The sequence below is a fragment of the Hippocampus bargibanti genome, linkage group LG08 (assembly GCF_051943395.1).
Source record: "Hippocampus bargibanti isolate YZ-2025 linkage group LG08, ASM5194339v1, whole genome shotgun sequence".
In the NCBI taxonomy this organism is placed as follows: domain Eukaryota; kingdom Metazoa; phylum Chordata; class Actinopteri; order Syngnathiformes; family Syngnathidae; genus Hippocampus; species Hippocampus bargibanti.
This window is the reverse complement of record NC_142741.1, coordinates 4596275-4612500: the sequence shown is the minus strand read 5'-3', so window position 1 is coordinate 4612500 and position 16226 is coordinate 4596275. Positions and strand designations below refer to the sequence as shown.

Genomic DNA, 16226 nt, shown 5'->3' with positions numbered 1-16226 from the left:
AAGGTGAAGCGAGACTTTTTGGACCAGAATGCCAATCAAAAGGGATGCCCCTACCAAGATGGCGGCGATGGTGCGGCGACAGTGGAGAGCCTCATCCGGGAACTTCTGGAACATTCTCCCGGCGCGACGCAGCCCCCCGACCGTGCCCACCTCCAGGGAATCAGCGTGGAGGCCTTCGCCAGGGAGCTGACGGAGCTAGAGGCCCGCGCCGCCGAGGCGGCCCCCAGTGACACCAACCCGGAGGAGAAGATGTCCGCCGACGGCGAGGGTCAAAGTTCGCAAACATCCGTCTGCAGTCCCGCCAGACCTCCGGGATCGTGTCAGCCGTACACGGGTAAGAAGCCGGTGAGTGGCGCGCGGCGCGGGGCCCCCCGACAGCGCTTTGAAAGGTCACCGGGATGACCCCGCAGGTCCGCTGATGGCGGCGCTGCTGGCCAAGCTGGAGAACATGCCGCACAACTCGCTCTACGTCAACATCCTGCTGACGGGCATCGTGGCCCGCCTGGCCTGCTACCCGCAGCCGCTGCTGCGCTCCTTCCTGCTCAACGCCAACATGGTCTTCCAGCCCAGCGTCAAGTCCCTCATCCAGGTCAGCCGTCCAACATTTTGGCGCCCGGGCGCATTTGTGAAAGGTCCGCCTCTTGCCTGCAGGTGCTGGGCTCGGTGAAGAACCGCATCGAAGCCTTCGCCGCCTCCCACGAGGACTTCCCCGCCATGCTGAGGAAAGCCCAGCAGTACCTGGCGGCGCGGGGCAAGGCGGGCTGGAACGAGCCGCTCGCCGGCGCCGCCCCCTTGCGGCGCTCGGATTCGCTAGGTAAGCCCGTCCCGAACGGCGCCGACCTCTTCCGGCGCTGACTCCGCCCCTCTCGTGCCAGTCAAGAGCCGCAAGTCGTCCCTGAGCGACCTGATCCTCCGCCACGCCGGCAGCCCCGCCCGGACCCGCAGCGCCGCTCAGACGGCGCTGGCCCACGTGCGAGTGGGCGGCCAGACGCTGCACAGCGCCCTGTTCGGCGGCGGCAACGCGGCCTCCGGTTTGGACAAGCAGGCGGAGGCGCTGCGCGTTAAGAATGCCGTCTACTGCGCCGTCATCTTCTGCGAGTTCCTCAAAGAGCTGGCCGCCCTGGCCCAGGAGCACGCTGTCGCCCTGCCTTTCGCAAGCACCGACGCCGAAGTGGGGCGGGGTGCCGAGGACTGCCCGCCCAAGACTAGCCCCCCAAGCCAACTGGACCCACCGGGAGTGGTGGAGGAGTAGAGACCGGGAGGTCCAGGTGGGTGGTGACCAAAGATCTCCACCCTGGGGAGGCGGATATCGAGATCAGATGCCATCCGTCTGGCTGGTCGGGAATAGATGGAGCTCAAAGTCCAAAGGGGGCTGGACTGGAAGCCCATAAGGGGGACCACCAGCGCATTGGAGCTCAATCAAGATGCCAAAACAAGGTGTCCCGCAAAGGTCCATCCAAACCCCCCTCAGCGGCCATTTTGCCGCCGTCCTCTGCGTCTTGGATTTCAAGAGATTTTCCAAGCTCCTCTCGTCTGAATGTTTGCCCGTGAGACTTTGGTCGTCCTCCTCCCGTTGTTGTGACATCATCACTTTGAATGTTCAACCATCAAGCCAAGCGGCGAGCAAAAGTTGGAGAAAAATACAGTGATACCTTGGCTTACGAACTTTTCGGTTTACGAACGTTAAATTTATGAAAATTTTACCTCGGCATACAAACTATTTTTCGGGATACACATGGAGCTGCCACAATGAGTGATGTGTCGTTCGCGAATGAGCCCTATTCCCTGCCCCCAGTCTTCCTGTTAAAGCCATGTGATTGGTCAAGAACGCAGCAGTGAGGGGAGGTGGTTTAAACATTAAAGAGACAGATAACAACAGTGAGAGTGTTTCAACTTTGATAGTTCAAAGGCAGAGTGTAGACTGCAAGGTTAAAATATCCCATCAATCTGGCTCCACAAACAACCCGCACAAGACATCTGTACTGTACACTTGATGCAAAAAGCTATAAACCCAGTTAAACAGAACACAATTGATGAGGAACTAGATAAAATTATCGCAGAGAAAGCACCTACAAGGGATCATTCCTCAAGATGGTGAAAGAAGAAGGTTACGTTCCTCATCAAGTTTTTAATGCTGATGAAACCGGCCACTCCATTCCATCAAGCATCAGTGACCATCACAAAGGTCAATAAAACGACTTTATTATATAGTACAGTTTATTTCCTTAATTACAATACCATAGCACATTTATTATACATAAAATAATGTATATTGTGTGTAGTTTTAAGGCTTAGAAAATTAGAAAGTAGAGAATTATGTTATATTAGGACCTAGGAACGGATTATTCTCATTTTAATGGTTTCCTATGGAAAATTAATTTTTGGGAAACACACTTTTTGTCTTATACACTGTGTCCGGGAACCAATTAAGTTCGTAAGCCAAGGTATCACTGTAACAAAAACAAACAGTTTGTGGGTGGAAGGCATGTGTGAAGGCCTCTGTTGCTCTCCAGTTCTACTTGCCAAGTGTGATTTGTGTGGATTTTTATTGTTCCGGTTTATCTCCTCACTCCACCAAATGTTTCATCCCGTTTGCAACTATGCAAAACAAAAAAAAAAGCGTGGGCAGTCGGCACCTGGAAAATGGCGTGTCAATATTGGAAGAAGAACCCCAAGAACCACAAAGCGCAAAGATGTGAAAGGGAATATTTTTCTACACGGTTGGTTGCCATTGCATGTGTGTATGTCTGTGTGAGTGAGTGAGTCAGTGTGTGTTTGTGAGATTGCGAGTGAGTGAGTGTGTGTGAGAGTGAGTGTGAGGGCCGGAAAACAAAACACTAAAGGGAATGTTTTTATTAATTTATAAAATCTTTGTTAGCAACAAGCTCTCCTTGTGTGCCTCAACTTTCTCTTTGTCCAAAAAAAAACCATAGGGGTGATTCCGTGCCAGTCCAATTGGACGAGTGGTCCGATATTATAAGTTTCCGATTGTCAGTGAACGTCTCGGTTCCTCCCGCCCCGGAAATATCGGACTTCCACATTTGGAAAGATCGTATCTTCAAAGTAAGATGAGTTGACCATATCTACACATTCATATTGTACATGTAAAAAAAGACGTCGACATCGGAGGAAATACAGCAATTTTGAACCTTTTTTGTTTAAATTTGTTGGTGAGAGCAATGGCGGAAGTTGCAGTCCCGGTTTTCTCATTGCGCGTGCGCGGAAGAGCGGCGACGCGGACCGACCGACTGTCTCTGCGCTAGCTTACTTTCCCTCCAGCTCGGGCTTGTCGGCGGCTGGCCAGGGTCGCGTTGCCGGGTGGAAAAACGCTCATTATCCGCCCACGGGAGACACCCCGGACGAAGAACCGAAAACTTAACCATCCGGGGCCAAGAAGCACGATGCCAAGTGTCTGACGACTGAAAGGTAAGCAAAGTCCCGTTATTCGGTGGAGAGTTGTTGCCAAATTGATCCGAGACTCATCGATAGAGAGGCGACGGGAGAGTCTGGAATCGATGTAGGTCATGGCGGCTGAACTAAACGGAAACATTCGCGCATCATCGAGGGGCGAGTCCGCCGCCAAGTCGCATTTGGGGCATCGCCCGCCGGGAACCTTCGAAATGGAAGGAACCAAATTTGCGCCTTCCAGGTTCAAACTCCCTTGGACGTGTTTTTGTGCGTGGATTTGTCTTGAGACGCTAAAATCCGACATCCAGACAACCTCGCTTGGCCCAACAAAGAGAGGCAAGTCGTTGCTTCCGTGATAAAAAAAAAGTGAAGCAGAGAAACGCCATCGATCACATGAATGCCAATGTGGCAGGCGGAATGGTGATCAAGATGCAATTGTATTTTCCCTCCACGAGGGGGCAGCATATTAAGGCTATCTAGCTGGCTATTTAGCTAGCTAGCTATTTGCTGTCTATTAGCTATCTGGCTGGCAATCTAGCTGGCTATTTAGCTATCTATCTATTTGCTGTCTATTAGATATCTGGCTGGCTACCTAGCTTGCTAGCTAGCTATTTGTTGTCTATTAGCTATCTATATGGCTACCTATCTAGCTAGCTATTTACTATGCAATGACCATATTTCACGGTGTAGAAGGTGCCCCCCCATTTTTTTTATTTATCTGGCTATCTGGCTACCTAGCTGGCTATCTATTTGCTGTCTATTAGTTAGCTATTTGGCTGGCTACCTAGCTGGCTATCTATTTGCTGTCTATTAGCTATCTGTATGGCTAGCTGACTAGCTAGCTAGCTATCTATTAAATATCTCGCTAGCTGTCTATTAGCTATCTAGCTAGCTTTCGATCTATTTGAGTTATTCTGGGTTGAGTGAACGCTGGCGCATGTGGCTGCCGCTGCTCATAGATAGCTACCTAGATAGCCACCCAGCTAGATAGTGAATAGATAGCTAGCTAGCTATCAGAGCTAATAGATAGCAAATAGATAGCAAATGATAATAATAATACTTTCATTTATAAGTGCCTTTCAAAACTCTCAAGGTCACTTTACATTCACAGGATAAGTTTTTATGTGGGTGAGCAGCGGCAGCCATACGCGCCAGCGTTCACTCAACCCGAAAGTAACTAAAATGGAGAGAAAGCTGACTAGCTAAGAGATAGCTAGCTAGAATGATAGATAATAAGAATACATTTCATTTACAAGCACTCTTCAAAACTTTCAAGGTCACTTCACAATCACAGGACAAGTTAAATAGCTAGCTGGGTGGCTAGATAGCTAGCCAGCTAGATAGCTATATGTACAACTCTGTCAATCATTGGTGAGGAAGAAAAATGCTAGTGATTCTTCCGATAAATAAATCAGTTGTGCCTCCTCCAAGAAAGACCTGAGCGGGTGACGCTGCGTTTCTGTCGCCCTTGAGCAAAACGCCCTTGGATCGATCCGTCATCCGGAACGTCAGAGATGGTCGTGGTCTGAAGCCAAGGATCCATTTTGCTTGTTGCTCTTTTTCCAGATGTGTCATCAGGTGAGCACGATGGAAGCGAGCGGCATCATCAATGTGCTCAACAAGAAGCTGGCTTTCCTCTCAGGTACGCACCCGCACCCCGGTTTTTGGTTTTTGCCCCGCCATCCTTACTCACCCTGTGACTGACTTAAGCGTTCTTGCGTTTGAGGCGGCAAAGACCGTCGCAGCGGTCTGATCCTCAGCATCCCGCTGGGCTGCGAGCAGACCAACATGGAGGAGCTGAGCGACACGCTGGACTATCTGCTGAGCATCCCCAGGTACGATCGAGATAGATAGCTAGCTAGCATCGAGACGGCGAACGATTGAGATGGCTAGCGAGATAGCGAGCGATTGAGGTAGCTAGCGAGATAGCGAGCGATCGAGGTAGCTAGCGAGATAGGGAGGTAGCTAGCGAGATAGGGAGGTAACTAGCGAGCGATCGAGGTAGCTAGTGAGGTAGCTAGCGAGCGAGATAGGTAGCTAGTGAGCGAGGTAGCTAGCGAGATAGGTAGCGAGCGAGATAGGTAGCTAGCGAGATAGGTAGGTAGCGAGCGAGATAGGCAGCTAGCGAGCGAGATAGGTAGTGATCGAGGTAGCTAGCGAGCGAGATAGGTAGCTAGCGAGCGAGATAGGTAGCTAGCGAGCGAGATAGGTAGCGATCGAGGTAGCTAGCGAGCGAGATAGGTAGTGATCGAGGTAGCTAGCGAGCGAGCGAGGTAGCGAGCGATCGAGGTAGCTAGCGAGCGAGATAGTGAGCGAGGTAGCGAGCGAGCGAGGTAGTGAGCGAGCGAGATAGCGAGCGAGATAGCGAGCGAAATAGCTCGCTAGCAAATGATTGCGCTAGCTAGCGATCAAGATAGGGAGCCAGCTTTCTTTCGCTAGCTGGCTAATCCCTTACATCACAGGTGTCAAAGTCAAGGCTCGGGGGCAAATCTGGCCCGCCACATCATTTTATTCGGCCCATGAAAGCAAATCAAGCACGTCAAGTGCCAGGATGAGAGCTAAAGTCCGAATGAAAATGTCAAATGGTCCCATGTAAGCCACTAAAACAGTCCATATTTTTGAGTTCAAATTTGAAAAGTAGTTTGTGCGTCTCGCAGCGACAAGTGCAAGTCTCGAGGCTTCACCGTCATCGTGGACGGGCGGCGCTCGCAGTGGAACACGGTCAAGACAGTAGTGCTCATGCTGCAGGTAGGTGGCGCCGCCGTACGGCGGGACGCCGGCCCTATTTCGCCACTCACTGGCCCCGCCCCTTTCAGAACGTGATCCCGGCCGAGGTGTCGCTAGTGTGCGTGGTCAAGCCGGACGAGTTCTGGGACAAGAAGGTCACACACTTTTGCTTCTGGAAGGAGAAGGACCGACTGGGCTTTGAGGTTGGGCCCGCGGAAACCGGCGTGCGGACGGCGAGGAATTCAAACCCCAACACCCCCCCCCCCCCTCCCTCCACGCTAGGTGATCCTGGTCTCGGCCAATAAGCTGACGCGCTACATCGAACCCTCGCAACTCACCGATGACTTTGGCGGGACTTTGGACTACGACCACCGCGATTGGCTCAGCAAGAGACTGGTCGCCACCACCGCCGCCTCTTTCACTCACAAATTAGCTTTGTTAGCATAGCAACTCACCCCTCCGCACCCCTCGTTTGCGCGTGGCAGGTGTTTGAGAAGTTCACCAAGGAGTCCACGTCGCTGCTGGACGAGCTGTCGCTCATCAACGAGGGCGACAAGAGCGCCGCCCTGGACAAGTCGCCTGAGGTCCTCCTGCCGTCCTTTGACCCAGAGACGGTCCTCCAGACGGGTAAGGAGCAGCGTCACCCCCCTTTTATGCTGTCGCTCATCAAAAAGTGTGTGAAAAATGTCGAGCTAGATTTGGCCCCCGGACCTTGACTTGGACACCGATCATGGAAGGGTCGCTAGCTAGCTCGATTGTTAGCTAGATTGATTGCTAGTTGCTCGATTGCTAGCTTGCTATGTGTATTTGTTTGTCGGCCTGGCAGTATAAACATGTGAGTGGATTTGTATGTGCGTACTAGCTCGATCGCTAGCTTGCTATGTGTATTTGTATGTCGGTGTGGCAGTATGAACATCTGAATGGATTCGTATGTGCGCACTAACTCTATCACTAGCTAGCTCGATCGCTAGCTAGCTTGAGCGCTGGCGAGCTTGATCGCTACCTAGTTCGATCGCTACCTGGCTCGATCTCTACCTGGCTCGATCGATAGCTAGCTCGATCGCTAGCTATCTGGATCGCTAGCTAGCTGGATCGCTAGCTTGCTATGTGTATTTGTATGTCGGTCTGGCAGTATAAACATGTGAGTGGATTTGTATGTGCGTACTAGCTCGATCGCTAGCTAGCTCGATCGCTAGCTTGCTATGTGTATTTGTATGTCGGTGTGGCAGTATGAACATCTGAATGGATTTGTATGTGCGCACTAACTCTATCACTAGCTAGCTCGATCGCTACCTAGCTTGAGCGCTGGCGAGCTTGATCGCTACCTAGTTCGATCGCTACCTGGCTCGATCTCTACCTGGCTCGATCGTTAGCTAGCTCGATCGCTAGCTAGCTGGATCGCTAGCTTGCTATGTGTATTTGTTTGTCGGCCTGGCAGTATAAACATGTGAGTGGATTTGTATGTGCGTACTAGCTCGATTGCTAGCTTGCTATGTGTATTTGTATGTCGGTGTGGCAGTATGAACATCTGAATGGATTTGTATGTGCGCACTAACTCTATCACTAGCTAGCTCGATCGCTAGCTAGCTTGAGCGCTGGCGAGCTTGATCGCTACCTAGTTCGATCGCTACCTGGCTCGATCGCTAGCTATCTGGATGGCTAGCTAGCTGGATCGCTAGCTTGCTATGTGTATTTGTATGTCTGGCAGTATGAACGTGTGAGTGGATTTGTCTGCGCGCACTAGTTCGATCGCTAGCTAGCCTGACCGCTAGCTAGCTCGATCGCTCGCGTCCAGATCTGCTTTGTCGGTGTGTTTTTGTGCGCGAATTAGCAGCCCACTTTGTGTTCTGTGTGCTGGCAGGTCACGAGTTGCTATCGGAGCTCCAGCAGCGGTGTTTCAACGTCTCCGAGGGGGGCGGAAGAGGCGGCAGCGGAGGGCCAGCGGGTGAGGAACCACATGTTAGTGCGTTAACGTTAGCACATTAACGTTAGCGTGTTAACGCTATTATATATTGAATAATAATAATAATAATATATATATAATACATTTCATTTATAAGCGCCTTTCAAAACTCTCAAGGTCACTTTACAGTCACAGGAGAAGTTTTTCTGTGGGTGAGCAGTGGCAGCCACACGCGCCAGCATTCACTCAACCCGGAAGTAACTCAAATAGATAGAAAGCTGGATTAAAAAAAATAGACCAAACCAGTCAAAACTTCCCAAATGAGACTGACAGCCACCCAGCCATCCATCCACCTGTTATCTATTTGCTATTTAGCTCGCTATCTAGCTAGCCACACAGCTCGCCATCTGGCTATCTAGCTAGCTACCTCGCTATCTATTTGCTATCTATTTGCTAAATAGCTGGCTATTTATTAGTTTTCGCTAGCTATTAGCGATTTATTAGCCAGCTTTCTATCTATTTGAGATACACGGCCCAGTATTGATGTTGGCCAGCGAGGTTTCATGGTACTTGCTGGGAGCGTTACGCTGCGCGGCGTGACCTTTCGACCCCAAACGGGTCTCGTTAACATTGCGTCACCTTTTCTATTTTTATTGTTTTTTCTTTTGTTTTTGCCGACAGCGCCGACATGGCGTCCGATGGAAGAGGAGCTCCTGGCTCAGCCGCAGGTGATGAAGCTTCTGGACTCGCTGCGGGAGAAGTACACCCGTTACCAGGAAGTTTGCCGCCAACGCAGCAAACGCTCCCAGATACACGACGTGCACGCCAAAGTCGCGCAGGTGATCGACGGGCGAGAAACGGATGGAAACGCCATAAGAAGGTCAAAGGTAAAAGGTCAAGCGTTTTTTGTGCGCTGGCCAGGTGGTGACGTGGCTGCAGGGTCCCGGCTCGGAGCTGCTGAAGACACAGCGTGCGATCGGAGACTCCATGCGGGCGGCGCAGGCGCTGCAGCAGAAGCACGAGGAGATCGAGAGTCAGCACAGCGTAAGGAGAGACGCCCGGATGGACGGAATCGCATCTCCGCCACCCGCATCACGCCGCCCGCCGTCTTTTCTCACTCACCAGGAATGGTTTGCGGCCTACGTGGAGCTGAACCAGCAGATCGGCGCCCTGCTCGGCGGCGGCGGGGAAGACGACGACGACCAGGAAGAAGCCGACGAGCTGAAGGCGCTGCAGCGGCAGCTCAGCGACGTTTGCTACCAGCAGGCGGCGCAGCTGGAGAGCCGCCAGAACGTCCTGCAGGCCGCGCACGCCTTCCACGCCGCCGCCCAGGAGGTCAGCTCCGCCCACTTGGCTTATTTCGGTGTTTGCTGTAGCTTAGCTAAAATGCGTTACTGTACGTGGGTTTTATTTGGTTACTTTTAGCTTAGTTTAGCTTCATCTAGGATTCAACAAGCTAAGCTAGCCTTCTTTTTCTTCTCAAACCTCAGTTTGTTAGCAAATGTTGGTTTCATTCAGTATAGCTTAGCTAAATTGCGTTAGCGTAGCTTCGTTTATTTTACTTCAATTTGGCTCATCTGTGTGCTCCATTTGTGTCAACCTCTGTTAAGATTAGCGATTTTAGTTTAGCTTCTTTTAGCATGTTTCAGCTCTTTTTTGGGGTGTTTATTTGGTTACTTTTAGCTTAATTTAGCTTCATCTATGATTCAACAAGCTAGGCTCGCCTTCTTTTTCTTCTCAAACCTCAATTTGTTAGCAAATGTTGGTTTCATTCACTATAGCTTAGCTAAATTGCGTTAGCGTAGCTTAGTTTATTTTACTTCAATTTGGCGCATCTCAGTGTTTGTTCCATTGTGTCAACCTCTGTTAAGATTAGTGATTTTAGCTTAGCTTCTTTTAGCACGTTTCAGCTCTTTTTTGGGGTGTTTATTTGGCTACTTTTAGCCTAATTTAGCTTCATCTAGGATTCAATAAGCTAGGCTAGCCTTTTTTTTCTTCTCAAACCTCAGTTTGTTAGCAAATATTGGTTTTATTCGCGATAGCTTAGCTAAGTTGCGTTAGCGTAGCTTAGTTTATTTTACTTCAATTTGGCGCATCTCAGTGTTTGTTCCATTGTGTCAACCTCTGTTAAGATTAGTGATTTTAGCTTAGCTTCTTTTAGCACGTTTCAGCTCTTTTTTGGGGTGTTTATTTGGCTACTTTTAGCCTAATTTAGCTTCATCTAGGAATCAATAAGCTAGGCTAGCCTTTTTTTCTTCTCAAACCTCAGTTGGTTTTATTCGCGATAGCTTAGCTAAATTGCGTTAGCATAGCTTCGTTTATTTTACTTCAATTTGGCGCATCTCAGTGTTTGCTCCATTTGTATCGACTTTTTTTCAACCTCTGTTAAGATTAGCAATGTAAGTTTAGCTAATAGCACGTTTCATCTCTTTTTTTGGGGTGTTTACCGACAAGGAGAAGTTCAGTTTTTTTTCGCTGTTAAGATTGAGAAAGTTATGGTAAAACCAGGATGTAATTTCTGAGAGGCGAAGTGTAAGGGATGCAGGTGGAAGAGAGGCGTCGGGATTACTGGATAGGTAGAGTCGGGTGTCATCCGCGAAGCGGTGAAAGTGAATGCCAAAATTGCAGAAAATACTGCCAAGAGGAAGAGGGTACGTAATAAAGAGAAGGGGCCCCAGGACAGACCCTTGGGGCACACCAGATGACACAGGAGAGGACCATGAGGTGAAGGAGTTAATTTGGATAAACTGAGCGGCCAGAGAGATAGGAGTGAAACCAGCGAAGTGGGGTGTGCGTGATGCAGAGGGGTGGAAAGTCTGTTGAGCAGCATGGGGTGGGAAATGGTGTCAAAAGCCACGGTTAGGTCGAGAAGGATGAGGATGGAGAGTGAACCGGCATCTGCTGCCATGAGATCATTCGTGATTTTTATGAGGGCCCATTCAGTACTGTGGCGAGGACGGAAACCAGACTGGAATTGTTCGTAAAGGTTATTGCGAGTGAGGTGAGAGTGAAGCTGAGAGGCAACAGTTTTTTCAAGGCTTTTAGCGATGAATGGAAGATGAGAAATTGGACATGGGCTATTGAAATCGTTGGGATGTGTGCTAGGTTTTTATTGTTACTTTTCTCCATATTGTTGTGAGTTGCCTTTGCACTGATGTAGCCTTTGCTGTCCTCAGCTGTCCCAGCAGCTGGACGCGCTGCTGGGGATGCTGTGTGCCGACGTGGCCCCGGCGGACGGCTCGCAAATCCAAAACGGCCTCAAGCTGCTGGAGGAGAAGCTTCAGAGCGTCGGTACGTACATACCTCGATGACACGGGAAGGCGGGGCGCTAAATGGCTCCTCCCCTTTGCGGGCGAGCAGAGGTGGGGCTGGCGTCACTACGCCAGAAGGGGGTGCTGCTGCTGGAGCAAACGTGCAACCGCGACGATGACGACGCTGAGAACGCGGCGTCCGAGCAGAGGGACAACGTGCAGCAGATCCGTGACGTCATGGACGATATGCAGATGAGGAAACAGAGGTGAAGGCCTGCTAACGTGCTAACGAAGGGGGGGGGGGGGGGGGGGGGGGGGGGCAAACGCATGCTAGCGTGCTAATATCGTGGGAGCGAGGCGAACGTCGATGACCTGAGCGGGTTGACGATATGCAGATGAGGAAACAGAGGTGAAGGCCCGCTAACATGCTAGCGAGCGGGCGAACGCATGCTAACGTGCTAATATCGTGGGAGCGAGGCGAACGTCGATGACCTGAGCGGGTTGACGATATGCAGATGAGGAAACAGAGGTGAAGGCCCGCTAACATGCTAGCGAGCGGGCGAACGCATGCTAACGTGCTAATATCGTGGGAGCGAGGCGAACGGCGATGACCTGACCGGGTTGACGTTGACGCAGGTGCGAGGACATGGTGGATGTGCGGCGTCTGAAGATGCTTCAGATGGTTCAGTTGTTCAAGTGTGAAGAAGACGCCTTGCAGGTCAGTTGGGCTGACGCCAGCGCCGTAATTTGACGCCATGATGACCTCCCGTTGTGGCGCGTAGGCGGTGGATTGGCTGTGCGAGCTGCTGGACGCGCTGCTGAAGACGCACGTGCGACTGGGCGACGACGCCCGCGACACAAAAGCCTTGGTGGACAAACACAAGAAGTTTGTGGACGTGGCGCAGGTCAGACGGAAAACGCTCACTAGCTAGCTAGCTAGCCTCCTTGGCATTTGGGGTGAGAGCGTCGTCCCGCGACGGCTAACGCCCGGCGTGCCCCTCGCAGAGCACGTATGACTACGGGCGGCAGCTGCTGCAGGCCACGGTGGTGCTGTGCCAGTCGCTGCGCTGCGCCACGCGCTCGTCGGGCGACACGCTGCCGCGGCTCAACCGCGTCTGGAAGCAGTTCGCCGTTAGCGCCGACGAGCGCCAACACCGACTGCAGCTCGCCCTCGCTTTCCACCAGCACGCTGACGTGGTCAGTGCCATCAAGTTCTTTGACCCCGCCCCATGCTGCTAAAAAAAAACACGGCTAGCGGACCCGTACGTGTGTGTTTCAGGCGCTACAGGATGATCACGTGCAGACCGAGTCTCTAGACCTCGTGGACGCTTCGGCCAAAGCTCTTCTGGACCGACTTAGCATGCCCGTCATCTTCCCCGATGGGTTGGTACACACTCCAAAGCACATCACACCCTAACAGGCCACACGAGCATGCTAATGTAGCAACACAGTTAGCCGTACGCTAAATGACGAACGTGCTAATGTAACAACACAATTACCCGCATGCTAAATGACGAACGTTGATGGTGTGCTCGCATCGGCGGCCTCGTTACAAACAGTGGTGAGTGCATGCTAACTTGGGTTAGCGCATCCAAATATGCCAACAGAGTTGAGCGTGTGAGAACATAGGTCACCACATGCTAACGTGCTAATAGAGGGCGGGGCTTTGAACCAATTTTCTACCCCAGTAATCTATAATAATAATAATAATAATAATAATACATTTGATTGATAAGCGCCTTTCAAAACTCTCAAGGTCACTTTTCAGTCACAGGATAAGTTTTCCTGCGGGTGAGCAATGGCAGCCACACGCGCCAGCGTTCACTCAACCCGGAATAACTCAAATAGATAGAAAGCTAGCTTGCTAGCCAATCGATAGCCAACAGATACCTAGCTAGATAGCCAGCCAGCTAGATAGTGAATAGATAGCTAGCTAGCCAGCCAGAGCTAAAAGATAGCAAATAGCTAGAAAATGATAATAATCAAACTAATAATAATACTAATAATATTCCAGCCAGCGTTCACTCAACTCGGAAGTAACTCAAAGAGATTCGAAAGCTAGCTAGCTAAGAGTTAGCTAATAATCACTCAACCCGGAAGTAACTCAAATAGAAAGCTAGCTATCTAATAGATAGCTAATAGACAGACGGCTAGCTAGGTAGCCGTATAACTAATAGATAGCCAGCTAGCGAGCCAGACAGATTGCTAATAGATAGCTAGCTAGATAGCCAGGCGGGTAGTAATCATATTAACCATCACACACATTTGATTTCTAAGCACCTTTCAAAACTCCCAAGGTCACTTTTCAGTTTTTCTGCGAGTGAGCAGCGGCAGACACACGCGCAAGTGTTCGCTCCACCTGGAAGTAACTCAAATAGATAGAAGGCTAGCTATCTAATAGATAGCCAATTTATAGCTAATAGACAGACAGCTAGCTAGGTAGCCGTATAACTAATAGATAGCCAGCTAGATAGCTAGCGAGCCAGACAGATTTTTAATAGATAGCCATCTAGGTAGCTAGCTAGCTAGATAGCCAGTCGGGTTAGAAAAGCCTTGCCTTGCTTTCAATCCAAACCATAACCCAGGCTTGAAGTCCTCATTTGAAAGGCACAGTTCTCCTGACAAACATTCAACTTGACTTGAAATGGTTCCATGCCGTAGAAGCGAGCAGCGTTTCGGCGGCGGTGGCGGCGACGACGCAGCAGCAGCGGGGGAGTGCGTTCGAGAGCGCCTGCTGATGGTGGAGGAGCGCCGGCTGCAGCTTCAGGAGGCACAGCTGGACAGCGAGGACCAGGGCCTTCATGCTGTCCTCGACGTCATTGGGGAGGAGCCTGGTGAGAAAGAGGAAGAGGACGAGGACCGGGACCTTCAGGACAACATATTGCAATGCTGAGCGATTGCTGCTCGTTAGCCCGGAAAGCTAACTAATGCTAACTGTTTACTTGTGGATTGAAGACACTTTCCCCAGCATGCTCCTTGTTTCCCGCATGTGCTCTCCAAAAGTCAACCTTTAGTTGAAAAAAAAATATATTTATTTTCTTTTTTTAAGCTTTAACGGATGCTGCTTAAGGTGGCCGCCATGTTGTCTCCTCGCACCAATTCATTGTTGATGAAATAGTTCATCATGCCACAATCCAAATAAACTTTTTCAGCTTTCAGAGAGAACGGTGGCCATTTTATTGATTGCAGTGCTCTATTACGCCATCAAGCGGCGACAGCAGTGCGCGCGTGTGTGTGTGTATGTTCTGTTGAACCGGGGTGGGGGGTTACCCTGACTGGGTTGTTTGCATCCAGTTTCTATTTTGTATTTACATTTTAGTTTTTATCAATTCAAAAGTACATTATTTTGTTTTATGTCTTGTTTGGAATGGAGCGGGAACAAACGTAAATGTCACGTCATCAAAATGCGACTCAGTTGAATTCGGGGGTTGCCCTCACTGGGTTGTTTGCACGCAAAGTTTTTATTTTTTTACTTACATTTTAGTTGCGGATCAAACCTCTAAAGATGGAGGACACGGATTTGCTGTGGCGACCCCTTGAAGGGAAAAGCCGAAAGGAAAAGAAATCAAAAGTACATTAATTTGTTTTTGTATGCTGTTTGGAATGGAACGTCATGTCGACGTTATCAACATGCGTCTTCATACAGTTGAAGTCTCAGGCAGGTGTTGTCCTCACTGGGTTGTTTGCACCAAAAGTTTCTATTTTGTAGTTACATTTTAGTTTTTATCAATTCAAATGTACATTATTTTGTTTTTTTTATGCTGTTGAGAATGGAGCGGTAGTCGGCGTAAAGATAACGTCATCAAAATGCGACTCGGTAGAACTCGGGGGGTTGCCCTCACTGCGTTGTTTGCACCCAAAGTTTCTATTTTGTAGTTACATTTTAGTTTTTATCAATTCAAAAGTACATTATTTTGTTTTTGTATGCTGTTTGGAGTTTGAGTGGGAGCCAACAAAGGCTACGTCATCAAAATCTAACCGCATTTTGGCAAATGAGACGTGAAACTAAATGACACTGTTCTATAACACATGAATATGGATCATATGTTTCGAAGTAGATTTATTTATTGTTGTTATCAAAACCATTTGAAACTATCCTAGCCCGCGCTTTCATTTTGAGTGTGTTGCGTCACACGAGTGCATGATTTTGAAGTGCGCCTTTCAACACTTTCATGTCTTTCAGTTCCTTGATCTCCATGATGTGCGTATCACCCTGACGCATAGCACACGCTTGCAAATTGTATAAAAGAAACTGTCGCGGGACAGAGAGATTGGGCGAACCACGGGGCAGAATAATCTCCGACTCATCTCGGACTCACGCCCGGATATCACGGCACGACTTGCTCGACTCCACGCCGCGATCAAGCTCTGCGCGTCACCTGCCTGGGAGATCTGACAACGAACCTACTTACAAATAAAGAGAACCATCAAACTCTTTAAGTGCGGAAGCGTAAATACGCCCAGCTAGCAGCTCAAAACGTGTCACGACTGTGCTTCGGCTGTTGTGACCGAAAAAGGCATCGAAAGCTTTTTTCCAAGAAATCGTTTCTTTGACAATTTACATGAAAATATCCTGTTGTACGAGTTCCGTACCGACATTAAAACGGCAAGTAGTCGTTTCGCCGTCAGTTGTCAGGATGGCCGAGCGGTCTAAGGCGCCAGACTCAAGGTTGAAACCTTCTCGACAAACGGGAATTCTGGTCTCCGAATGGAGGCGTGGGTTCGAATCCCACTTCTGACAATGATTTTTTTCTTTTCTAAATTAAACGATTAAAACCATAAACTCACTTCTTCCATTTGTTTCACGACGAACGTGCTTTTTTTTCAAAACCAATGTAAATATGAGATTTTAATAACAAATATATCTATAATCTTTACTTTATAAACTAAATACAAATGCAATTTCACTGTACTCAGGTCCTTCAGTAAAAATGTGT

The 16226-nt window shown here is 49.6% G+C and overlaps 2 protein-coding genes and 1 non-coding gene across 3 annotated transcripts in view; all 3 read left to right on the top strand.

Annotated features, from left to right (window-relative positions):
- The window catches only part of fhip1b (FHF complex subunit HOOK interacting protein 1B), a 12667-nt gene extending 9782 nt beyond the window's left edge, over nucleotides 1-2885 (top strand). Inside the window, exons 9-12 of the mRNA XM_089002077.1 lie at nucleotides 1-334; nucleotides 411-589; nucleotides 652-814; nucleotides 876-2885. The exon at nucleotides 1-334 is cut by the window's left edge and continues 500 nt beyond it. Coding sequence (XP_088858203.1) covers nucleotides 1-334; nucleotides 411-589; nucleotides 652-814; nucleotides 876-1252 — 1053 coding nt within the window. The 3' untranslated portion in view covers nucleotides 1253-2885. The remainder of the gene's footprint in view (nucleotides 335-410; nucleotides 590-651; nucleotides 815-875) is intronic.
- Nucleotides 2886-3087: 202 nt separating this feature from the next.
- Nucleotides 3088-14447, top strand: sestd1 (SEC14 and spectrin domains 1). Its single transcript, XM_089002078.1, has 18 exons — nucleotides 3088-3426; nucleotides 4975-5050; nucleotides 5135-5243; nucleotides 6066-6156; nucleotides 6225-6338; nucleotides 6418-6531; nucleotides 6621-6762; nucleotides 7997-8080; nucleotides 8720-8877; nucleotides 8960-9082; nucleotides 9164-9373; nucleotides 11215-11329; nucleotides 11399-11555; nucleotides 11926-12007; nucleotides 12072-12194; nucleotides 12295-12486; nucleotides 12569-12672; nucleotides 13951-14447. Exons 2-18 carry the CDS (start codon nucleotides 4975-4977, stop codon nucleotides 14180-14182), a joined length of 2226 nt encoding a protein of 741 aa, XP_088858204.1. The 5' UTR covers nucleotides 3088-3426; the 3' UTR covers nucleotides 14183-14447.
- A 1473-nt stretch (nucleotides 14448-15920) lies between these two features.
- On the top strand, nucleotides 15921-16030 carry trnal-caa (transfer RNA leucine (anticodon CAA)). The gene is made up of 2 exons: nucleotides 15921-15958; nucleotides 15985-16030. It is a non-coding gene; the product is annotated as a tRNA-Leu (tRNA).
- The last annotated feature ends 196 nt before the right edge of the window (nucleotides 16031-16226 follow it).